We start from the raw sequence: 25813 nt of genomic DNA, 5'->3' as shown, positions 1-25813 counted from the left end.
TGCTAACCCGCTGGGCCACCCCAGCAACCAGCTTTCAGGGAACACCGACCCAACCCACAGTCTGAGGCTATGTCTAGACTGCGGGCAACGAGAAAGGGATCTGCTTTTTCCACAGAGTGTTCACTGAATGGAGGCTCTCTCGCATCTCCGCTGGGATTGCTACGGACCGAGCGGCCACCAGGGCACCTGGGCTTTTTCCTCCTCCCTCTTGTGAGAGCGCCCCTCTTCCCCGTCCACACGCGCCTGCTGCGAAAGCGCTTTCGGAACAAGGCTTCTTCCTCGTAGAAAGAGGGTTACCGGTGTCGGGGGAACCCCTCTGCTCTTCCCGCTTTCTTCCTGGAAGAATGCGATTGCAGTGTGGATGGAAGTGAAGACCCCTGCACTAGGGGCCCTGTCCCTGCTCTGGTGCCTCCCCTCGGCCATGCAGGGTTGGCTTTGCTACGGGGTCCAGCAGGCCACTCACCTGGATTTGCTGGTGTGCGGCCTGCAGATGGCTCACACAGCTGCTGGCCTGCCAGAGCTGGGCCAGGTGCCTCTCCGTGGCAGCCAGCCACTCCTGGAAGGACTCCACAGAGTCCTGGAAGCGCTGAGCAGCCGGCAGGATCCGCTCCAAGCAGCTGTGTCTGTGGGGAAAGGAGGCTGGGGAGTAGGGTTGCCAGATGGTTTCAGAAAAAACCAAACCAAAAACACCAACAAAACACAACAAAAAAAGGACCCAAGAGTTGTTAAGCAAAAAAAGCCCCCCCAAAAACCAAAAAAGCGTGGCCCCTTTAAGAACCACATGGTGAGGCTTTTTGGCCCTAACAGGCCCGCCGTCTTGCCTCCCTGCGCCGGGCCGGGCCGCTCTCCGGTAAGCACCCGGGTTGCCAGGCTGCCTCCGTATTGAGCCGGACAGCCCAGGATTTTCACCTCCTGGCCGGGAAAAAATCAGAAAGTAGCAGACACCTGGCAACCCTACTGGGGTGAGCCGGGCGAGGGCGGCGCTGCGTGGGCCCAGGAGGGAGCTGTGCGACCAGGGGCAGCTAGCGGGGAGTTTCCTGCGGGAGCTCTCAGGCCAAGGAGGAGCGATTACCGGGCCCTTGGGGTACGTGGCTGTCTGTAGTGTGTGTGTTGGGGGGAAGCTGCTGGCTGCCTGAAAGATGCTGCCTGCTGAGAGAGAGAGAGAGAGAGAGAGAGAGAGAGAGACTGTGTCTGTCTGTCTGTCTGTCTGTCTGTCTGTCTGTCTGCTTGGAGGCCCAACAGCTGGCAGCTGGGAGCTTCTTAATGAGGGTTTGAAACCTAGAACCCTCTGTCCATTGGCCAACCCTTAGCCAGGGGGCGGGGCTAGCAGGAAGGCCAGGAGTGCGTGACCAGGGCCGCTAACAGAGCGTTTCGTGCGGGCTCGGGGGGCTGGACACACTTGGCTGGTTTTAAACTGAGCTAAACCCAACCCCCTGGACTGAAAGACAAACCCCCCCAAGAATCTCACCCTCTACAGGACAGGATGCAGGCAGAAGCCCAGCAGCAGAGGGGGGCTCTGTTTATTGCACCCACTGTGGCATGAACGATTCCCTGCCCCGTGGGCGGCTGGCATGTGTGCGCATTCGGTGCAAGGAGCTCCTGGCCCTCAGACGCGTATGGGCTTTGGAGGCCAGGGTGCCTGAACTGGAGGAGCCGAGGGAGGCCGAGAGGTATGCAAATGAGGCTTTCCAGGACGCTGTAGAACTGTCCCACCCAGAGTCAGACAGCCCCTGGGCTGCGGAGGACGATGAAAGGCTCAGGGAAGGAGAACACTCACTGGAGCAGAGGGAAACCATCCCAGTCGGGCCCCTCCTTGCAGAGGATGTTGTGGTCTCCTCTCGCACTGAGGGTACCTCTCCGGGGAGGGAGCTCCCGTCCACGTGGGACGAGGCCTCCAGAGTCTGCGCCAGCCGGTGCTGGATGTCCCCACTGCTCTGCCCCAGGATCAGATACCTCATCCTCAGGGCCTCCATCTTCTCCTGGGCCGGCTGGGCTTCCTCCCCTGCAGAGGGATTCCAGTCAGGGGAGCACTCGGCTGCCGGGCCCGCGGGAGAAACTGTCACGTTGTTGGATGTCAAGGAGAGCAGGCAGATCCGGGCCGGGCCCCCAGGGGTGTTTGCCCCAAAGTCCGTACAAAGGGGCCGTGCGGGGTCAAAGGGAGCTTCCGTCCTGCTGATTGTGTCTGCCCGTGTGCCGGTGTGGGGCCTGGGGGGTACGGACACGGGCTCTGGGCTGGTGCGCTGGGTGTCCCTGCTGTAGGGAGGGGCTGTCCAGTCAGTGACTGTGCGAACTAGCACGGCCCCAGGGACACTGGCTCTCGGTGAGGCCGATTCACACCTGAGGGAGGCGTCTGGGAACAGGCGAACCAGCCAGGGCGTAATGGCGGCTGACATGTGAAACAGACCAGTCACTTGGCCTTGTGACCCGCTCCAGTCTGGGAGACCCCAGAGACACAGACGTGCCAGGAGGCGTCTCCGTCTCGGCTGTAATCTCGCTCCTGATCCCAGGTGCAGCCTTGCGGGGCAGCGAGCGGGAAGGAGGCCGACCCGCCCTGGCACAGGATGGGCACCAGAGACTGCTAAGCCGGCAGTTTGTAGCATCTCTGCTGAGAGCCTGCGTCCAGAGCTGGGTGCCTGGTGCGTGCGACGGATTCGCCTTCACAGCCTCAGTCCCGCCTTCCCTCTCTCTCGTTAATAACCCCTCAGGGGGTGGATGCTAAAGGACGGGCCCAGCGTGATCTCGTGGGGAAGATCCAGCGTGGGAACTGACCGGGGATCTGGGGCTGGTTCCTTGGGACCCGGAGAACCCGTCCGGGTAGGTGGGACTGGGTTCTAGAACCCCCCCGTCAGGCCTGGGGCTGGGTGGGGCACGGATATAGCTGGGGTGTCCGAGGGGTTTTGCTCGTGAGGTTCCTGCTGGGACTGGCAGCTGGAGCGCTCGGTGGGGCTGGTCTGTGGCCTGTTTGGGAAATGTCTCCAGTCTAGGGCTGTGAGGAGCCTGGTTTGAGCAATTCGCCCTCAGCAGGCGCCCACAGCGGTGCCCAGACCCGGCCTGGTCCGTCACAGGAACAGAGAGAGTTGGGTTTGTGATGACCGGGAGAACTGTACGGTGATTTGCCTGCCTGGTGCGAAGGCTGCGGATCTCTCGAGACAACTAGATAGACTTGTGTAGTGCTGGGGAGGAGCCGGTGGTCGTGGTACATGTAGGTACCAATGACATAGGGAAGGGTAGGAGAGAGGTTCTGGAGGCCAAATTTAGGCTGCTAGGAAAGAGACTGAAATCCAGGACCTCTATGGTGGCATTCTCGGAAATGCTTCCAGTTCCACACGCAGGGCCAGGCAGGCAGAGCGTCAGAGTCTCAATGTGTGGATGAGACGATGGTGTAGGGAGGAGGGGTTTAGATTTTTTGGGAACTGGGGACACTTTTGGGCTGGGGGGAGGCTAGACAGGAAGGACGGGCTCCACCAAGACCAGAATGGAACCAGACTGCTGGCATGTCACATTCCAAAGGTCGTCGAGCAGTTTTTAAACTAAGGGCTGGGGGAAAGCCAACGGGTGCGGAGGAGCACGTGGACTGGACAGAAACACCTCTTAGGGGAGGGTCTGTTCAGAGAGATGCTCTGTGTCCTAGTCAGGAGGAGAGGATGGACGAATGGGTCACATCAGATGAGACGCAATCAAATGAAAAAGAGTCAAACCCATCAGGGAGTGGCAGACAGATAAACAGGGACAAATATTTAAAGTGCTTATACACAAATGCTAGAAGTCTAAATAGTAAACCAGGTGAACTGGAGGGCCTAGTTCTAAGGGAGGATATTGATGTAATAGGCAACATGGAAACTTGGTGGGATGAGGACAATGAATGGGACAAAGTCATGCCAGGGTACTAAATATATTGGAGGGACAGAACAGCTCGTGAAAGAAAAAGTAGAATCAAATGAAGTAAAAATCTTAAATGAGCCAAAATGTTCCATAGAATCTCTATGGACAGTAATTCCGTGCTCCAATAATAAGAATATAGCAGTCGGGATATATTATCGACCAACTTCTAGAGTTGTTTGAGGGGGTCAACAAACATGCGGACAAGGGGGATCCAGTGGATATAGTGTACTTAGATTACTAGAAAGCCTCTGACAAGGTCCCTCACCAAAGGCTCTTGTGTAAATTAGGTTGTCATGGGCTAAGAGGGAAGGTCCTTTCATGGACTGAGAACTGGTTAAAAGACAGGAAACAAAGAGTTGGAATAAATGGTAAATTTTCAGAATGGAGAGGGGTAGCTAGTGGTGTTCCCCAAGGGGCAGTCCTGGGACCAATCCTATTTACCATACTTATAAATGATCTAGAGAAAGGGGTAAACAGTGAGGTGGGAAAGTTTGCAGACGACACTAAACTGCTCAAGAGACTTAAGACCAAAGCAGACTGGGAAGAACTTCCAAAAGTTCTCACCAAACTGAGTGATTGGGCAACAAAATAGTAAATGAAATGTAATGTGGATAAATGTAAAGTAATGCACATCGGGAAAAATAACCCCAACTAGACATACAATACGATGGGGGCTAATTTAGCTACAACTAATCAGGAAAGAGATCTTGGTGTCATTGTGGATAGTTCTCTGAAGACGTCTACGCAGTTTGCAGCGGTGGTCAAAGAAGCAAATAGGATGTTAGGAATCATTAAAAAAGGGATAGAGAATAAGACAGAGAATATCTTATTGCCCTTATATAAATCCATGGGACGCCCACATCTGGAATCCTGTGTACAGATGTGGTCTCCTCATCTCAAAAAAGAGATACTGGCATTGGAAAAGGTTCAGAGAAGGGCAGCTAAAATGCTGAGGGGTTTGGAACGGGTCCCATATGAGGAGAGGCTAAAGAGACTGGGACTTTTCATTTTGGAAAAGAGGAGACTGAGGGGATATGATAGAGGCCTATAAAATCATGAGTGGTGTGGAGAAAGCAAATAAGGAAAAGTTATTTACTTGTTCCCATAATATAAGAACTAGGGGTCACCAAATGAAACTAATGGGCAGCAGGTTTAAAACAAAGCAAAGGAAGTTTTTCTTCACTCAGTGCGCAGTCAACCTGTGGAACTCCTTGCCAGAGGATGTGGTGAAGAACAGGATTTTAACAGGGTTCAAAAAAGAGCTAGATAGATGCAGGGAGGTTACGTCCATCAATGGCTGTGAGCCAGGCTGGGCAGGGATGGTGTCCCTAGGGTCTGTCTGTCAGAGGGTGGAGATGGATGGCAGGAGGGAGATCGCTTGATCAGTACCTGTTTGGTTCTTTCCTCTGGGGCACCTGGCACTGGCCACTGTGGGCAGACAGGACACTGGGCTGGACAGGCCTTTGGTCTGACCCCGTCTGGCCGCTCTTATGTTCACCTGACAAGGACAGTGCTAGTGACTATGAAATGCCCAGGGAGATGAGAGAGGCGATCAAAATAAAAGACTTGATAACAGTGGGGGATTTCAACTACCCCCATACTGACTGGGTACACGTCACCTCAGGGTGGGATGCAGGGAAAACATTTCTTGATACCTTAAATGACTGCTTCTCGGAGCAGCTGGGTCTGGAACCTGCGAGGGGAGAGGCTATTCTGGATTTAGTCCTAAGTGGAGCGCAGGATCTGGTCCAAGAGGTAAGTATAACTGGACCGCTTGGAAATAGTGACCATAATGTGATAAAATGTAACATCCCTGTGGTGGGAAAAACCCCTCAGCAGCCTGACACTGGCATTTCATTTCAGAAAGGGGAGAAAGAGGAGAAAGACAAAAGAGGAGAAACTTAAACAACAAATAGTCGTGCAGCACCTTATAGAATCATAGAATCATAGAATAATAGGACTGGAAGGGACCTCGAGAGGTCATCGAGTCCAGCCCCCCGCCCTCAAGGCAGGACCAAGCTCCACCTACACCATCCCTGACAGATGTCTATCTAACCTGTTCTTAAATATCTCCAGAGAGGGAGATTCCACCACCTCCCTTGGCAATTTATTCCAATATTTGACCACCCTGACAGTTAGGAATTTTTTCCTAATGTCCAATCTAAACCTCCCCTGCTGCACTTTAAGCCCATTACTCCTTGTCCTGTCCTCAGAAACCAAGAGGAACAAATTTTCTCCTTCCTCCTTGTGACACCCTTTTAGATATTTGAAAACCGCTATCATGTCCCCCCTTAATCTTCTTTTTTCCAAACTAAACAAGCCCAGTTCATGAAGCCTGGCTTCATAGGTCGTGTTCTCTAGACCTTTAATCATTCTTGTTGCTCTTCTCTGCACCCTTTCCAATTTCTCCACATCTTTCTTGAAATGTGGCGCCCAGAACTGGACGCAGTACTCCAGCTGAGGCCTAACTAGTGCAGAGTAGAGCGGCAGAATGACTTCACGAGTTTTGCTTACAACACACCTGTTGATACAACCTAGAATCATATTTGCTTTTTTTGCAACAGCATCACACTGTTGACTCATATTCAACTTGTGGTCCACTATGACCCCTAGATCCCTTTCCGCCATGCTCCTTCCTAGACAGTCGCTCCCTTTCTTGTATGTATGGAACTGATTGTTCCTTCCTAAGTGGAGCACTTTGCATTTCTCTTTATTAAACCTCATCCTGTTTACCTCTGACCATTTCTCTAACTTGCTAAGGTCATTTTGAATTATGTCCCTATCCTCCAAAGAAGTCGCAACCCCACCCAGTTTGGTATCATCTGCAAACTTAATAAGCGTACTCTCTATCCCAATATACTTAATAAGCGTACTCTCTATCCCAATATACTTAATAAGCGTACTCTCTATCCCTCGTGGAACGAGGAGTACAGCTAGTTCGAACTAGGAAGCCTAATCCGAACTAGCTACTCCGTGCTGCGTGTAGCCGCGCTGCACGGGGTTCGAACTGCCGGCATTTAAAAATGGCGCCGGCCGGCTTCATGCAAATGAAGCCCGGGAAATTCAAATCCTGGGCTTCATTTGCAAGTGCGGTATGCCTACATTATCCTGCTGGTTCAAATTAGGAGGGTAGTGTAGACATACCCTAACAAAACATGTAGATGGTAGCAAGAGTTTTCGTGGGCACAGCCCCCTTCTGAAGATGACGGGAGTGTTGGATGTCCAGAACTAAAGTGAAATAGGGGAGAAGAAGTGGGGGTGGGAGGAAAGAGACAGTGAGTATATAAATATCAAAGGGAAAACCAAGCAGGTATGTATCAAGCAAAACTGATAGTCTATAAACATCTAAAGACTGGCTAGCTGAAGGAAGCAGAGAAGGACCATTAGTTAGCATTGAGAGAGGAGGAGTACTAACGCCAGAATCTACACAGACAAAGAACCATTGGCACCTTCATTGGTTGGTAGGTTGATAATGACCCAGCCATCGGTATCTCGATTCAAACCATTGGCATGTGAATTAAACTTGTGAATGAATTGTAGTTCCAACCCTTCCCTCTGTATTTGGCTTGTGGAATTGGTCTGTTCCCCCTGCCCCCTCCCCTATTTAACTTTGGTTCCGGACATCCAACACTCTGCTCCTCTGAAGAAGCGGGCGGTGCCCACGAAAGCTCATGACCAGATCCATGTTTCGTTAGTCTTTAAAGTGCAACCAGACTATTTGTTGTTTACGTTTATTCTGTACAGACTAACTCGGCTACCCTCTGAAACAAACGAGGAGGTGAGTTAAACAGAAATTAAATGGTACAGTGACAAAAGTAAAATTCCTGCAAGCAGCATGAAACTTTTCAAAGGCCCAACTTAAATGTATACCCCCGAATTAAAAACTCAGTAAGAGAACCAAAAAAGTGCCACCGTGGCTTAACAACTAAGTAAAAGAAGAGGTGAGAGATAAAGGCATCATTTAAAAAGGGGAAGTTAAATCCTAGTGAGGAAAATAGAAAGGAGTATAAACTCTGTCACATTAAGTGTAAAAATAAAATAAGAAAAGCCAAAAAGGAGTTTGAAGAGCAGCAAGCCCAAAACTCAAAAAGTAACAGCAAAATGTTTTCTAAGTACATCAGAAGCAGGAAGCCAGTTACAGGGCCGGACGGAGGCATGGGCGAGCCGGGCTGCTGCCCAGGGCACCAACTGATGGGGGGGCGCCTGATGGCAGCTGTAAGGGGTGCGCGGCGTCCCTTACAGCTGCCATCAGGTGCCGCACGCCCAGCTCCCGCGGCGCCGGCCAGCAATGCCTTCCCCCCCAAGACTGCAGGGCCCTGCATGGCCCGGCACGTGTGCCAGCAGCGCTGGCCAGGCCGGGCTGGGCGGCGCATGCACTGTGCGCCCCGCGGGCGGGCCCTGGGCTCTGCGCCAGTGGCCGTGGCTGGCCCGTGCATGCGCTGTGCGCCCCAGGGGTGGGCCCCGGGCTGCGTGCCAGTGGCCGTGGCTAGCCCGCGCATGCGCCGTGCACCCAGGGGTGGGCCCCGGGCTGCGTTCCAGTGGCCGTGGCTAGCCCGTGCATGCGCCGTGCACCCAGGGGTGGGCTCCGGGCTGCGTGCCAGTGGCCGTGGCTAGCCCGTGCATGCGCCGTGCACCCAGGGGTGGGCTCCGGGCTGCGTGCCAGTGGCCGTGGCTAGCCCGCGCATGCGCCGTGCACCCAGGGGTGGCGCCGCGTGCCCGGGCCCAGGGCGCCAAATGGGCTCAGGCCGATCGAGATGCTAAAGGAGCCCTCAAAGATGATACAGTCATTGTAGCGACGCTAAATGAATTCTTTGCTCCAGTCTTCACGGCTGAGGGTATTGGGGAGATTCCCAAACCTGGGCCATTCTTTTTAGGTGACAAATCTGAGGAATTGTCCCAGATTGAGGTGTCATTAGAGGAGGTTTTGGAACAAATTGATAAACTTCACAGGAACACGTCACCAGATGACATTCAGCCAAGAGATCTGAAAGAACTCAAGTGGGAGATTGCGGAACTATTATCTGTGGTTGTAGTAAGTTGAGGGTGGGTCACATGGACCTGAATAAAGGCCTGTAACATGAAAACAGCAACAGGCCTGCAATCTAGTGAGCAAGGTCTGGTTCAGTAACACCGGAGCCAAGAGAGAGGCCCTATTGATAACTGTGCGATTGTGTAAGTTAGGTGGAGCATGGAAGGACACAGGGAGGCGCTGGGTACAGGCTGTGAGCCAAAGGGAGTAACGGAACATCTTAATAAGAAACGTCTTGGTACAAAGACTCCCCCAAAACTAATGCACAGACTGACCTAGGTTCAGGACCAGGTCGAGATTGACGGCATGAAGGGTAGTGAGCGAGCCCCCCTTCCGTAAGGTGAGGGGTGGTAACTCGGCAACAGGGGGTGGTAACCTGGTGCGTAGAGAAGTGATGTCAGTTGTTTGTACCTGTCTATAAAAGGACACTGCAGAGGGGGCTCTCCGGCCGACCTGGGGGGGCGCACTAGGCGCCTGACCGGTTTACTTTAACCAAAAGAAGGCTGAGGGGGGACATGATTGCACTTTTTAGATATATTAGAGGGATAAATACCAGGGAGGGAGAGGAATTATTTAAGCTTAATACCAATGTGGACACAAGAACAAATGGATATAAGCTGGCTAGTAGGAAGTTTAGACTTGAGATTAGACGCAGGTTTCTAACCATTAGAGGAGTGAGGTTCTGGAACGGCCTTCCAAGGGAAGTAGTGGGGGCAAAAGATCTATCTGGTTTCAAGATTAAACTAGATGGGTTTATGAAGGGGATGGTTTGATGAGATAACATGATCTTGGTAACTTATTGTTCATTCATTATCAGTGGGAATAGGTCAATGGAGGGATGATAGGAGTTACTATAGAGAACTTTCTGGGTGTCTGGCTGGTGAGTCTTGCCCACATGCTCAGGGTTTAGCTGATCGCCATATTTGGGGTGGGGAAGGAATTTTCCTCCAGGGTAGATTGGCAGAGGCCCTGGAGGTTTTTCGCCTTCCTCTGTAGCATGGGGCACAGATCACAGCTGGAGGATTCTCTGCATCTTGGGGCCTTCACAGTATTTGAAGGCTTCAGTATCTGAGATATAGGTGAGAGGATTATTCTAGGAGGGGTGGGTGAGATTCTGTGGCCTGCACTGTGCAGGGGGTCAGACTGGATGATCAGAATGGTCCCTTCTGACCTATGAGTCTCTGAGTCTCTGAGGTGTCATTGCCTAAACTTACAGAATGCACAGTCGCCTAACTCTGGGTCTGTCTACACTACCACTCTAGTTCGAACTAGGGGGGGTAATGTAGTCATACGGAGTTGCAAATGAAGCCCGGGATTTGAATTTCCCAGGCTTCATTTGCATAAAGCTGGCCAGCGCCATTTTTAAATGCCGGCTAGTTGGGACCCCGTGCCACGCGGCTACACGCGGCTACACGCGGCTACACGCGGCACGGACTAGCTAGTTCGGATTAGGCTGGGGCTCTGCCCAGCACCAGACGCGACTGCCTGGCCTGCAGGGAATTGGGGTGGTGCCCAGCGCCCCTCAAGCCAGCCCCAGGCACAGGCTCCGCAGCCACTTCCAGCCCCAAAGCCCCGGTTCACGGTGCGGCCCTCTGCGCCAGGTCCCTGCCGAGCCTGGTCCCCCAGGGCAGGAAAGGGGCCAGTGCGGGACCCACGGGCCTGCCAGGCCAACGATACATCATGGCTCTGCTACCCACCTGGTGTTGGCCTCCTGGAGCAGCTTTTCCCACTTCTCCTGCAGGTGTGAGAGGCCCCCGCCCGCCGGTCCCTCGCCAGGCAGCTGCCTGTCCTGCAGCACACGCTCCACCCAGGGCCTCCGCTCAGCCAGAAGCCGTTGCAGGAGCTGGTGGGAAACCAGGGAGGGGAGCTGGTGATGCCAAGGCAGGTCCTGGGCCCAGCTCCCGGCACTGAGCTTGGGCCGCAAAGCCACCCGCAGGAGCACGAGGCTGCCCCGCAGCAGCTGTTACACCCGGGCGGGGCAGGGATCCGGCCGGCCAGGGCCAGGCAGGGCGGTGGGCAGGAGGCTGAGCCGGGGCTGCAGCGTGAGCGCAGCGGGCAGAGGTTGTTCAGCGCCCGGGGGCAGGAGCCGGAGGGGCAGGGCGGGGGCAGCGGGCAGAGGCCGTTCAGCACCATGAGGCAGGAGACCGAGGGGCAGGGCGGGTGCAGCGGGCAGAGGCTGTTCAGCGCCCGGGGGCAGGAGACCGAGGGGCAGGGCGGGCGCAGCGGGCAGAGGCTGTTCAGCGCCCAGGGGCAGGAGACCGAGGGGCAGGGCGGGCGCAGCGGGCAGAGGTTGTTCAGCACCATGGGGCAGGAGACCGAGGGGCAGGGCGGGCGCAGCGGGCAGAGGTTGTTCAGCGCCCGGGGGCAGGAGACCGAGGGGCAGGGCGGGTGCAGCGGGCAGAGGTTGTTCAGCACCATGGGGCAGGAGACCGAGAGGCAGGGCGGGTGCAGCGGGCAGAGGCTGTTCAGCGCCCGGGGGCAGGAGACCGAGAGGCAGGGCGGGTGCAGCGGGCAGAGGTTGTTCAGCGCCCGGGGGCAGGAGACCGAGGGGCAGGGCGGGCGCAGCGGGCAGAGGTTGTTCAGCGCCCGGGGGCAGGAGACCGAGAGGCAGGGCGGGTGCAGCGGGCAGAGGTTGTTCAGCACCATGGGGCAGGAGACCGAGGGGCAGGGCGGGCGCAGCGGGCAGAGGTTGTTCAGCGCCCGGGGGCAGGAGACCGAGGGGCAGGGCGGGTGCAGCGGGCAGAGGTTGTTCAGCGCCCGGGGGCAGGAGACCGAGGGGCAGGGCGGGTGCAGCGGGCAGAGGTTGTTCAGCGCCCGGGGGCAGGAGACCGAGGGGCAGGGCGGGTGCAGCGGGCAGAGGTTGTTCAGCGCCCGGGGGCAGGAGCCGGAGGGGCAGGGCGGGGGCAGCGGGCAGAGGCCGTTCAGCACCATGAGGCAGGAGACCGAGGGGCAGGGCGGGGGCAGCGGGCAGAGGCCGTTCAGCACCATGAGGCAGGAGACCGAGGGGCAGGGCGGGTGCAGCGGGCAGAGGCTGTTCAGCACCATGGGGTAGGAGACCGAGGGGCGGGGCGGGCGCAGCGGGCAGAGGCTGTTCAGCGCCCGGGGGCAGGAGACCGAGGGGCAGGGCGGGCGCAGCGGGCAGAGGCTGTTCAGCGCCCAGGGGCAGGAGACCGAGGGGCAGGGCGGGCGCAGCGGGCAGAGGTTGTTCAGCACCATGGGGCAGGAGACCGAGGGGCAGGGCGGGCGCAGCGGGCAGAGGTTGTTCAGCGCCCGGGGGCAGGAGACCGAGGGGCAGGGCGGGTGCAGCGGGCAGAGGTTGTTCAGCGCCCGGGGGCAGGAGACCGAGGGGCAGGGCGGGCGCAGCGGGCAGAGGTTGTTCAGCGCCCGGGGGCAGGAGACCGAGGGGCAGGGCGGGCGCAGCGGGCAGAGGTTGTTCAGCGCCCGGGGGCAGGAGACCGAGGGGCAGGGCGGGCGCAGCGGGCAGAGGTTGTTCAGCGCCCGGGGGCAGGAGACCGAGGGGCAGGGCGGGCGCAGCGGGCAGAGGCTGTTCAGCGCCCAGGGGCAGGAGACCGAGGGGCAGGGCAGGTGCAGCGGGCAGAGGTTGTTCAGCACCATGGGGCAGGAGACCGAGAGGCAGGGCGGGTGCAGCGGGCAGAGGCTGTTCAGCGCCCGGGGGCAGGAGACCGAGAGGCAGGGCGGGTGCAGCGGGCAGAGGTTGTTCAGCGCCCGGGGGCAGGAGACCGAGGGGCAGGGCGGGCGCAGCGGGCAGAGGTTGTTCAGCGCCCGGGGGCAGGAGACCGAGAGGCAGGGCGGGTGCAGCGGGCAGAGGTTGTTCAGCACCATGGGGCAGGAGACCGAGGGGCAGGGCGGGCGCAGCGGGCAGAGGTTGTTCAGCGCCCGGGGGCAGGAGACCGAGGGGCAGGGCGGGTGCAGCGGGCAGAGGTTGTTCAGCGCCCGGGGGCAGGAGACCGAGGGGCAGGGCGGGTGCAGCGGGCAGAGGTTGTTCAGCGCCCGGGGGCAGGAGACCGAGGGGCAGGGCGGGTGCAGCGGGCAGAGGTTGTTCAGCGCCCGGGGGCAGGAGCCGGAGGGGCAGGGCGGGGGCAGCGGGCAGAGGCCGTTCAGCACCATGAGGCAGGAGACCGAGGGGCAGGGCGGGGGCAGCGGGCAGAGGCCGTTCAGCACCATGAGGCAGGAGACCGAGGGGCAGGGCGGGTGCAGCGGGCAGAGGCTGTTCAGCACCATGGGGCAGGAGACCGAGGGGCAGGGCGGGCGCAGCGGGCAGAGGTTGTTCAGCGCCCGGGGGCAGGAGACCGAGGGGCAGGGCGGGTGCAGCGGGCAGAGGTTGTTCAGCGCCCGGGGGCAGGAGACCGAGGGGCAGGGCGGGCGCAGCGGGCAGAGGTTGTTCAGCGCCCGGGGGCAGGAGACCGAGGGACAGGGCGGGTGCAGCGGGCAGAGGTTGTTCAGCACCATGGGGCAGGAGACCGAGGGGCAGGGCGGGTGCAGCGGGCAGAGGTTGTTCAGCACCATGGGGCAGGAGACCGAGGGGCAGGGCGGGCGCAGCGGGCAGAGGTTGTTCAGCACCATGGGGCAGAAGACCGAGGGGCAGGGCGGGCACAGCGGGCAGAGGCTGTTCAGCGCCCGGGGGCAGGAGACCGAGGGGCAGGGCGGGCACAGCGGGCAGAGGTTGTTCAGCGCCCGGGGGCAGGAGACCGAGAGGCAGGGCGGGCGCAGCGGGCAGAGGCTGTTCAGCGCCCGGGGGCAGGAGACCGAGGGGCAGGGCGGGCACAGCGGGCAGAGGCTGTTCAGCGCCCGGGGGCAGGAGACCGAGGGGCAGGGCGGGCACAGCGGGCAGAGGCTGTTCAGCGCCCGGGGGCAGGAGACCGAGAGGCAGGGCGGGCGCAGCGGGCAGAGGCCGTTCAGCGCCCGGGGGCAGGAGACCGAGGGGCAGGGCGGGCGCAGCGGGCAGAGGCTGTTCAGCGCCCGGGGGCAGGAGACCGAGGGGCAGGGCGGGTGCAGCGGGCAGAGGCCGTTCAGCGCCCGGGGGCAGGAGACCGAGGGGCAGGGCGGGTGCAGCGGGCAGAGGTTGTTCAGCGCCCGGGGGCAGGAGACCGAGGGGCAGGGCGGGTGCAGCGGGCAGAGGTTGTTCAGCGCCCGGGGGCAGGAGACCGAGAGGCAGGGCGGGCGCAGCGGGCAGAGGCCGTTCAGCGCCCGGGGGCAGGAGACCGAGAGGCAGGGCGGGTGCAGCGGGCAGAGGCCGTTCAGCGCCCGGGGGCAGGAGACCGAGGGGCAGGGCGGGTGCAGCGGGCAGAGGCCGTTCAGCGCCCGGGGGCAGGAGACCGAGGGGCAGGGCGGGTGCAGCGGGCAGAGGTTGTTCAGCGCCCGGGGGCAGGAGACCGAGGGGCAGGGCGGGTGCAGCGGGCAGAGGTTGTTCAGCGCCCGGGGGCAGGAGACCGAGGGGCAGGGCGGGTGCAGCGGGCAGAGGTTGTTCAGCGCCCGGGGGCAGGAGCCGGAGGGGCAGGGCGGGGGCAGCGGGCAGAGGCCGTTCAGCACCATGAGGCAGGAGACCGAGGGGCAGGGCGGGGGCAGCGGGCAGAGGCCGTTCAGCACCATGAGGCAGGAGACCGAGGGGCAGGGCGGGCGCAGCGGGCAGAGGTTGTTCAGCACCATGGGGCAGGAGACCGAGGGGCAGGGCGGGCGCAGCGGGCAGAGGCCGTTCAGCGCCCGGGGGCAGGAGACCGAGGGGCAGGGCGGGCGCAGCGGGCAGAGCTGGTCCCGATGCACGGCCAGGCACTGGGGGTATTTTCTACACTACCCCGCTAGTTCGAACTAGCGGGGTAATGTATGCATACCGCACTTGCTAATGAAGCCCGGGATTTGAATTTCCCGGGCTTCATTAGCATAAGCGGGGAGCCGCCATTTTTAAATCCCCGCTGCTTCGAACCCCGTGTAGCGCGGCTACACGGGGCTCGAACTAGGTAGTTCGGACTAGGGTCCTATTCCGAACTACCGTTACTCCTCGTGAAATGAGGTGTACCGGTAGTTCGGAATAGGCACCCTAGTCCGAACTACCTAGTTCGAGCCCCGTGTAGCCGCGCTACACGGGGTTCGAAGCAGCGGGGATTTAAAAATGGCGGCTCCCCGCTTATGCTAATGAAGCCCGGGAAATTCAAATCCCGGGCTTCATTAGCAAGTGCGGTATGCATACATTACCCTCCTAGTTCGAACTAGGAGGGTAGTGTAGACATACCCTGGGTTCTGTTCCAGGCGCCGAGCGAGAGGTCACTTCTCTGGGGAGCGGGCAGCACCCTCCAGGCTGTGGCCACACTCAGCCACGTCCTGGCAACTGCCCTGGGACTCAGGAAGCACTGCCCCCCTCTCCACAGCCCGCCCCTCTTACCCCAGGGGGCCGCTCACCTTCTGCTCCTGCAGCTGGGCTTTCACCACCTTCACCTCCGAGGAAGGGGGCTTCTGGCTGCCGACCAGCTCCTCCATGTCGCCCACCCAGGCGAGCAGCGACTGCAGCAAGCCTTGGGCCGCCTCCGTGCGCGGGGAGTCTTCCGGGAGCTCGGCAGCCGCCGGGGCACCCTGGTGGGGAGAGAAAGACGTGCCGTGGGGTCCGGGGATCTCCCCCGAGAGCACCCAGGGTAGAGGCAGCGGCCGCGTTGCAGAGGGATCTGGACCACAGCCTGGCCTGCCGCCTGACACACACGCCTGACACCATAGCCTGGGCTGCCGCCTGACACACACGCCTGACACCACAGCCTGGCCTGCCGCCTGACACATGCCTGACACCACAACCTGGCCTGCCGCCTGACACACACGCCTGGCACCACAGCCTGGCCTGCCGCCTGACACACACGCCTGGCACCACAGCCTGGCCTGCCGCCTGACACACACGCCTGACACCATAGCCTGGGCTGCCGCCAGACACACACGCCTGACACCACAGCCTGGCCTGCCGCCTGACACATGCCTGACACCACAGCCTGGCCTGCCGCCTGACACACACGCCTGGCACCACAGCCTGGCCTGCCGCCTGACACATGCCTGACACCACAGCCTGGCCTGCCGCCTGACACACACGCCTGGCACCACAGCCTGGCCTGCCGCCTGACACACACGCCTGGCACCACAGCCTGGCCTACCGCCTGACACATGCCTGACACCACAGCCTGGCCTACCGCCTGACACATGCCTGACTCCACAGACTGGCCTGCCGCCTGACACACACGCCTGACACCACAGCCTGGCTTGCCGCCTGACACACATGCTTGACACCACAGCCTGGGCTGCCACCTGACACACACGCTTGACACCACAGCCTGGCCTGCCGCCTTACGCCTGACACACACGCCTGACACCACAGCCTGGCCTGCCGCCTGATACACACGCCTGACACCACAGCCTGGCCTGCCACCTGACACCACAGCCCGGCCTGCCGCCTTACGCCTGACAAACATGCCTGACATCACAGCCTGGCCTGCCGCCTGACACACACGCCTGACACCACAGCCTGGCATGGCCCCCAGACACACACGCCTGACACCACAACCTGGCCCGTTGCCTGACATACAAGCCTGACACCACAGCCTGGCATGGCCCCCAGACACATACGCCTGACACAACAACCTGGCCTGTTGCCTGACACACACGCCTGACACCACAGCCTGGCCCGTTGCCTGACACACACACCTGACACCACAGCCTGGCCTGTCGCATGACACACACACCTGACACCACAGCCTGGCCTGCCGCCTGACACATGCCTGACACCACAGCCTGGCCTGCCGCCTGTCACACACGCCTGGCACCACAGGCTGGCCTGCCGCTTAACACACACTCCTGACACCACAGCCTGGGCTGCCGCCTGACACACACGCCTGACACCACAGCCTTGCCTGCCTCCTGACACATGCCTGACACCACAGCCTGGCCTGCCGCCTGACACACACGCTTGACACCACAGCCTGGCCTGCCGCCTGACACACACGCTTGACACCACAGCCTGGCCTGCCGCCTTACGCCTGACCCACATGCCTGACATCACAGCCTGGCCTGCCGCCTGACACACACGCCTGGCATGGCCCCCAGACACACACGCCTGACACCACAACCTGGCCCGTTGCCTGACATACACGCTTGACACCACAGCCTGGCATGGTTCCCGGACACACACGCCTGACACTACAACCTGACCTGTCGCCTGACGCACACCCCTGGCACCACAGCCTGGCCCGTCCCCACTCCTGCCCCCGGGGGATGGAGGCCAGGACCCCGGCCCTGCTGCAAGGCCCATGTGCAGGTTCGGGGCGCTGCGCTGTCCCCTGCACTCAGCCAGGCCTGGGAGAGGCTGGCCCATCATTCACCTGGCTCCGCCCCGCGCACTCCGTCAGCAGCTTCACCGTCCTGGTGAGCAGGGGCTCCCGGCCTGGGTACTCCGTCACTTCCACAATCTCCGTCACGGTGGTCTCCGTCACCTCCGTCACCTCCGTCACCTCCCTGGTGGTCAGGGGCTTCCAGGCCCAGCTGCTGCCCGAGCTCCGGGGGGGGGCGCCTCTCGGGGGGGTCCAGGCCGCTGCCAGCGGGGCTTTGAGGGGGCTGCAGCCCCGGCCCCCGTTCTGCACCTTGACCTCCATGTTGTTTTGCTTGGGCAGGGGGCTGCTGGGTTGGCTCTTAGCCGAGCTGGGGCTCGGGCTCCAGCCGTTCTCAATCACCACCGGGTTCGGCGGGGGCTTGTCGGGGGCCCCGGCCCTGGCCTCACAGTTGTTCCTCCCCGCCGGGGGCTCGGGGCCGAGCCCCACGTCCCTCAGCAGCTCCTCCGGCTTGTGGCTCTTCTCTCCCAGGCAGCTGGGTCTGCTCAGCGAGGTGCCCATGGCCAGAGGGGGGCCCGGAGCCCGCGGGCCGGCCGGCGGGGGAAGGGTCAGCCCTGCCGCTCAGCCAGCCTACAACAGACGGGGGCAGCCGCGTTACGGGCAGGGGCAGGCCCGGCGGGGCCACGGGGGCCCAGGCATCCTGGCTCCTGCGTCCCGCCTGCAGCCGGCCTCCCCGGGAGGGGGCCATTCCCGCCCCTGGGGAGCCCGCCCCAGCTCAGGCCGCCAGGCGGGACGGTGGCCTGGCTGCGGCCCATCCCGCAGGGCTTCAGCCCTTCCAGCCGGACCCTTCCCTTCCCGACCAGCTGCCCACATTGCGGGCAACTCCCAGGGCCGGGCCGGGGGCCCAGCTCCCAGGGAGGGGAGCCGGTTGCAGCCCCAGGGCACCTCCGGCCCGGCCGGGCACTCGGGGCAGTGCCAGTGCTTCGGCACTTGTCGTGCTGACAGGAAGGCAAACGGAGGGAACGGGGGGCGGGGGCCAGGGCACCAGGCGGCCGGGCAGCTGCTTCCTGCCGGCGTGGCTTTGTACCGCTGGATTAACGCGGGGCAGGGAGCCGGAGAAAAGAGCCATCTGGCTGCAGCGCCCGGACAAAGGCCGCACCAGGGGGTGCAAAGGGGGCGAGCCTCTTCGGGCCCTGGGGAGCCATGAGTCACCGCAGGCCCCAGGCCCCAGACAGCAGCCCCCGTTCTGCCGCCTGCCGGGCCCTGCCCATAAATCCCAGCATCACCGGACGCGGCCCCAGAGAGCGAGGCCGGCCCCGTCGCCGCCCACCCGCCGGGTGCCACCAGACACCGACCTGCTGCTAGAAACCCCCCTTCCCCAGCAGTCACCTGGCCGGGCGTTCTGCACCACGTCACGCACACTCACACGAGTCCCCACAGTGTGCACCATGCCACTCACACTCAAACGAGTCCCCACAGTGTGCACCGCGCCACTCACACGAGTCCCCACTCTGTGCACCGCGCCACTCACACTCACACGAGTCCCCACTCTGTGCACCGCGCCACTCACACTCACACGAGTCCCCACAGTGTGCACCGCGCCACTCACACGAGTCCCCACTCTGTGCACCGCGCCATTCACACTCAAACGAGTCCCCACAGTGTGCACCGCGCCACTCACACGAGTCCCCACTCTGTGCACCGCGCCACTCACACTCACACGAGTCCCCACTCTGTGCACCGCGCCACTCACACTCACACGAGTCCCCACAGTGTGCACCGCGCCACTCACACGAGTCCCCACTCTGTGCACCGCGCCATTCACACTCAAACGAGTCCCCACAGTGTGCACCGCGCCACTCACACGAGTCCCCACTCTGTGCACCGCGCCACTCACACTCAAACGAGTCCCCACAGTGTGCACCGCGCCACTCACACGAGTCCCCACTCTGTGCACCGCGCCACTCACACTCACACGAGTCCCCACTCTGTGCACCGCGCCACTCACACTCACACGAGTCCCCACAGTGTGCACCGCGCCACTCACACGAGTCCCCACTCTGTGCACCGCGCCATTCACACTCACACGAGTCCCCACACTGTGCACTGCGCCACTCACACTCACACGAGTCCCCACAGTGTGCACCGCGCCACTCACACTCACACGAGTCCCCACTCTGTGCACCGCGCCATTCACACTCACACGAGTCCCCACAGTGTGCACCGCGCCACTCACACTCACACGAGTCCCCACACTGTGCACCGCGCCACTCACACGAGTCCCTACACTGTGCACCGCGCCATTCACACTCACACGAGTCCCCACACTGCACCGCGCCATGCACACTCACACGAGTCCCCACACTGTGCACCGCGCCACTCACACTCACACGAGTCTCCACACTGTGCACCGTGCCACTCACGCTCACACGAGTCCCCACACTGTGCACCACGCCATTCACGCTCACACGAGTCCCCACACTGTGCACCACGCCATTCACGCTCACACGAGTCCCCACACTGTGCACCGCGCCACTCACACCCACACGAGTCCCCACAGTGTGCGCTGCGCCATTCACACCCACACGAGTCTCCACACTGTGCACTGCGCCACTCACACTCACACGAGTCCCCACACTGTGCACCGTGCCACTCACGCTCACACGAGTCCCCACACTGTGCACCACGCCATTCACGCTCACACGAGTCCCCACACTGTGCACCGCGCCACTCACGCTCACACGAGTCCCCACACTGTGCACCGCGCCACTCACGCTCACACGAGTCTCCACACTGTGCACCGTGCCACACACACTCTCATGACTCTCCACACTGCACCGCGCCATGCACACTCACACGAGTCTCCACACTGTCCACTGCGCCATTCGCACTCACACGAGTCTCCACACTGTGCACTGCGCCATTCACACAAGTCTCCACACTGTGCACCGTGCCGCACACACTCACACAAGTCTCCACACTGTGCACCGTGCCGCAAACACTCACACGAGTCTCTACACTGCGCACCGTGCCGCACACACTCACGAGTCTCTACACTGTGCACCGCACCATTCACACTCACACAAGTCTCCACACTGCATCGTGCCATGCACACTCACATGAGTCTACACACTGCACTGCACCATGCACACTCACACTCGTCTCTACACTGTGCACCGCGCCATGCACACTCACACGAGTCTAAACACTGCACTGCACCATGCACACTCACACTCGTCTCTACACTGTGCACCGCGCCATGCATACTCACACTCACACGAGTCTGCCCACTGTGCACTGAGCCATTCACACTCACACGAGTCTCTACACTGTGCACCGTGCCATTCACACTCACACAAGTCTCTACACTGTGCACCGTGCCACACACACTCACACGAGTCTCCACACTGCACCGCGCCATGCACACTCACACGAGTCTCCACACTGTGCACTGCGCCATTCGCACTCACACAAGTCTCCACACTGTGCACTGCGCCATTCGCAATCACACGAGTCTCCACACTGTGCACCATGCCGCACACACTCACACGAGTCTCTACACTGTGCACCGTGCCGCACACACTCACATGAGTCTCTACACTGCACTGTGCCATGCACACTCACACGAGTCTCCACACTGTGCACCGTGCCATGCACACTCACACGATTCTACACACTGCACTGCACCATGCACACTCACACTCGTCTCTACACTGTGCACCGCGCCATGCATACTCACACTCACACGAGTCTGCCCACTGTGCAATTCACACTCACTAGAGTCTGCCCACTGTGCACTGCACCATTCACACTCACACGAGTCTCTACACTGTGCACTGCACCACGCACACTCACACAAGTCTCTACACTGTGCACCACTCACACGAGTCTCTACACTGTGCACCGTGCCATTCACACTCACATGAGTCTCTACACTGTGCACCGTGCCATTCACACTCACATGAGTCTCTACACTGCACTGTGCCATGCACACTCACACGAGTCTCCACACTGTGCACCGTGCCATGCACACTCACACGATTCTAAACACTGCACTGCACCATGCACACTCACACTCGTCTCTACACTGTGCACCGCGCCATGCATACTCACACTCACACGAGTCTGCCCACTGTGCACTGAGCCATTCACACTCACTAGAGTCTGCCCACTGTGCACTGCACCATTCACACTCACACGAGTCTCTACACTGTGCACTGCACCACGCACACTCACACAAGTCTCTACACTGTGCACCACTCACACGAGTCTCTACACTGTGCACCGTGCCATTCACACTCACATGAGTCTCTACACTGTGCACCGTGCCATTCACACTCACATGAGTCTCTACACTGTGCACCGTGCCATTCACACTCACATGAGTCTCTACACTGTGTACTGCGCCGCATGCACACTCACGCAAGTCTCTACACTGTGCACCGCGCCACATGTACACTCACACGAGTCTTTACACTGTGCACCGCACCATGCACACTCACACTCACACAAGTCTTTACACTGTGCACCGCACCATGCACACTCACACTCACGAGTCTCTACACTGTGCACCGCGCTGCATGCATACTTACATGAGTCTCTACACTGTGCACCGCACCATGCACACTCACACTCACGAGTCTCTACACTGTGCACCACGCTGCATGCATACTTACATGAGCCTCTATACTGTGCACCGCGCCACGCGCACTCACACGAGTCCCTACACTGCACCATGCCATGCGTACATTCACATGAGTCCCTACACTCTGCATCATGTTGCGTGCACACTCACAAGTCCCACCCAGTGCACCACACTGTGCACACACTCACACGGGTCCCTACACTGTGCACCATGCCACATACACACACACAATTCCCTACCCCATCACACAAACACACACTTCTAGGAGTACTTCCCCTGGGCGGGAAGCCCTAGTGCCATACATGCGCACACAGGACCTTCCGCCCACTCTGATCACCCCCCGAAGCAGCCGCCTGCCCACCAAGCTCCTCTCCTGGCACCTCCCACTGCCCGGACACCCCTGCTGCCCCGGCAGGCGCCCCCGGCCCGGCGCTGTGCTTGGGGCAGCAGCAGGTGGCTGGGCTCCGTGGCTTGTGCCCTAGCAGGCTCATTCCCTCCGCTGGCCGCAGGTCCTCAAGCCGGGGGGCACTTACCTGGGTCGGGGCCCTGAGCTGCGCGGGCGGGGAAGAGCCCCTGGCTCGGAGCAGCCGGGCCCTGCCGGCGAGTCGCTGCCCGCCAGGACCCCGGCTGCCGCCTCCGGCCCTCCCTGGGCAGTGCCAGGCCCGGGCGGCGGCTCCGGCCCAGACTCGGTCCTGGCGATGCCGGGGCCTTCGGCGCCACTTCGGAGGCACTTGGCGGCGTCTGCGTCCCGGCGCGGGCGGCGGCTGTCCCTGCGCTGCGGGGCCGGGGCCGGGGGCAGGTGGCAGGTGCTGGCGGGGCCGGAGCAGAGGGCAGCCTCTGTCTGCAGGCGGGGGAGACCCTCCCTCGCCACCTCCCCTCCCCCCGGCCCCACCGCACGCTCGCACTAATACAATAAGCCCGCGCCGTTAACTCTTTGCTCACTAATTCACCACTGGCCTGTTACCCGGGAAACCCTCCAGGACTCTCCGCGATCCTCGGGCGGGGGGCGGGGGCAGGTCGTCCCACTCACAGGCCATGGGGCGCGGCTCCTCTCCCATAGCATTGCTGCTGCCGTCCCGCTGGGCAGCCAGCGCCCCGGGCCCCACGGACGGGGTGGGGGGGGTCTGGTAGCACTTGTGGGGCTGAGGCCTGGCTGGGACCCAGGTGACACGGATGGGGCGGGGGGGTCTGGTAGCACTTGTGGGGCTGAGGCCTGGCTGGGACCCAGGTGACACGGATGGGGCGGGGGGGGGGGGTCTGGTAGCACTTGTGGGGCTGAGGCCTGGCTGGGACCCAGGTGACACGGATGGGGCGGGGGGGGGGGTCTGGTAGCACTTGTGGGGCTGAGGCCTGGCTGGGACCCAGGTGACACGGATGGGGCGGGGGGGGGGGTCTGGTAGCACTTGTGGGGCTGAGGCCTGGCTGGGACCCAGGTGACACGGATGGGGCGGGGGGGGGGGGGTCTGGTAGCACTTGTGGGGCTGAGGCCTGGCTGGGACCCAGGTGACACGGATGGGGCGGGGGGGGGGGGGTCTGGTAGCACTTGTGGGGCTGAGGCCTGGCTGGGACCCAGGTGACACGGATGGGGCGGGGGGGTCTGGTAGCACTTGTGGGGCTGAGGCCTGGCTGGGACCCAGCAGACACTGGTGGGGCAGGGGGGGTCTGGCAGCACTTGTGGGGCTGAGGCCTGATTGGGACCCAGCAGACACTGATGGGGTAGGGGGGGTCTGGCAGCACTTGGGGGGCTGAGGCTTGGCTGGGACCCCGCGGACACTGGTGGGGCAGGGGGGGTCTGGCTGCACTTGTGGGGCTGAGGCCTGGCTGGCACCCAGCGGACACTGATGGGGTGGCTGGGCAGGGTGGGGGGGCTCTCTTCCGGGCCCCGCCTTCTGAGGCCCCCCCAGCGCGGCGCGGCCGGGACACGTTCCTACGCATCCACCTGGCCCTGGCTGTCCGAAGGTCTCGGGCCCCTCGCGTGGCCTGGCTCAGCGCCCCGGGGCACTCTGGCCATGGCTAGGGGCCCAGCCCTTCCCCAGGCCACAGGGCGCCGTGGGGAGCCCCTCCCTGCCGCATTACGGGGGGCCCCAGCCTCTGCCCCTTCCCCCCGGGCCTTGGCAGTCTGACAGGCTCCGATGGGCACAGCCCTGAGGCTCTGCCCCTCGTCCTGCCCCCGCCCTGCTCTGCGGGATGCTCCTGCGCCCCCGGGCCAGCAGGCTGTGGGCAGCCCAGTGCAACAGGTGGGCACTTGGGCCGGGTAGGAGAGGCTGCCTTCCCTGGAGGGGTATTTTCAGGGCAGAGCAGGGAAGGGGGCAGAGCAGAGGGCAGGACAGGGGGCAGGCAGAGCAGGGAAGGAGGCAGGGCAGGGGGCAGGCAGGGGGCAGGGCAGGGGCTCCACCCCTTGGCGTGGGCGGGGGAGCCGAGGCGGGAGCAGGAGGCTGGGCCAGGCTCCAGGCAGCCGGGGGTTGCTGGGGGCCGGGATGAATGGCCCTTTCAGTTTGTGCTGTCATGGGTGTGGAGGGAGACGCATGAGGCCAGGCCTGGAACAAAGGCGGCCGGGAGATCCCTGGGGGAGGGGAGGCCCGGCGGCTCTGGGCAGCTCTGGGCTCTGGGCAGCTCTGGGCTCAGCGGCTCTGGGCAGCTCTGGGGGGCTCTGGGCAGCTCTGGGGGGCTCTGGGGGGCTCTGGGCAGCTCTGGGGGGCTCTGGGCAGCTCTGGGCAGAGGTGGCAGGACCTGGCAGCCTGGCCAGAGGGGCCGCGTCGCATGTTAACTCCCCGCACCCCACGCCACACAGCTCGCAAGGCACAGGGACTTTGGGGGCTGTGAGCGCAAGGGGGCCCAGCTGGAGGGGGGCTTGTGCTGAGCAGGGGGTTTAAGCTGAGGGGAGACTGGGCAGGGACATGTGGAGCTGGGGGGCAGGGCGGGGGCACAGGGATCTGGGGGCAGGGGCACACAGATCTGGGGGCAGGGTGGGGGCACAGCGATCTGGGGGGCAGGGCGGGGGCACACGGATCTGGGGGCAGGGCAGGGGCACAGCGATATGGGGGGCAGGGCGGGGGCACACGGATCTGGGGGCAGGGCGGGGGCACAGGGATCTGGGGTGGGGCAGGGCAGGGGCACACAGATCTGGGGGCAGGGTGGGGGCACAGCGATCTGGGGGGCAGGGCCAGGGCACATGGATCTGGGGGGCAGGGCGGGGGCACACGGGGCGGGACGTGCCCTCTCCCACTCTCCAGCCAAAGCCAGTGCAGTGCCAGTGGGGGCAGGGGGGTGCTGCCCTGGGACGGTGCCGGGCAGGGCAGCCCCCTCGGGCACGGGGCCCCGGCAGGCGGCCAGTCAGGGCCCCCCACCCAGCCTCACCTGCGGGCCAAGCTCTCGGCGGGGCAGGGCCGGGCGCCCCCTCTCCATGGCGTCCAGCCAGCGGCGCAGGGCGAGCAGCTGTTCCCGCACTTCCAGGCGCCAGGCCTGCCACTCGCTGCTCCTCCAGCCCCTGGTGCGAGACAGCACGTGGGGCCCGTGCCCAGGGCTCCCGGGCCAGCCCCTCCCACCCCCCGGCTGCCCCAAGGGCCCAGAGGAGGGGGTGGGGCAGGTCACAGGAGCTGGGGGCTCTCCAAGGGCCCCACCCCGGGCGTCTCCTGAGCTCTCCTGCTGGGGGCACCAGCCTCCCCGCCCTGGAGGGGGCAGAGGCAGCAGCACGGGGGTCCTGGCCCCTGGGGCTGTGTCCTGTCGGCAGAGGCACGTAGATGAGGGTTGTAGGCAAAGGGAAATGAAGCCGGGATTTAAATGATCGCGGCTTCATTTCCATTTCCGTGGCTGCCGCGCTGCTCAGCGGTTGGCCGGCTCGCCGCTAGTCTGGACGCTCCCCTGCCGACAGCCCCGGGAAACCACATCCCACGAGGAATAAGGGGGCTGAGACAAAGGGCTTTGATGTCGGCGGGGGAGCGTCCA

The 25813-nt window shown here is 62.1% G+C and overlaps 1 protein-coding gene across 3 annotated transcripts in view; it reads right to left on the bottom strand.

Moving 5' to 3' along the window:
• Nucleotides 1–25351, bottom strand: part of LOC142825942 (microtubule-actin cross-linking factor 1, isoforms 6/7-like) — a 186953-nt gene extending 161602 nt beyond the window's left edge. The window contains exons 1-5 of one of the 3 annotated variants that reach the window (XM_075918189.1): nucleotides 25226–25351; nucleotides 17278–17853; nucleotides 15326–15496; nucleotides 10609–10754; nucleotides 464–623 (exon numbers count right to left, since the gene is read on the bottom strand). In XM_075918189.1, coding sequence (XP_075774304.1) covers nucleotides 464–623; nucleotides 10609–10754; nucleotides 15326–15496; nucleotides 17278–17784 — 984 coding nt within the window. In that variant the 5' untranslated portion in view covers nucleotides 17785–17853; nucleotides 25226–25351. Of the gene's footprint in view, nucleotides 1–463; nucleotides 624–10608; nucleotides 10755–15325; nucleotides 17240–17277; nucleotides 17854–22401; nucleotides 22538–25225 lie in introns of those variants that run through there. The other 2 variants (XM_075918188.1, XM_075918187.1) reach the window with 2 other exon arrangements.
• Nucleotides 25352–25813: the final 462 nt, after the last annotated feature.

Source organism: Pelodiscus sinensis, unplaced genomic scaffold, assembly GCF_049634645.1.
Source record: "Pelodiscus sinensis isolate JC-2024 unplaced genomic scaffold, ASM4963464v1 ctg119, whole genome shotgun sequence".
NCBI lineage: Eukaryota > Metazoa > Chordata > Testudines > Trionychidae > Pelodiscus > Pelodiscus sinensis.
This window is presented reverse-complemented; position numbering and strand designations above follow the sequence as displayed.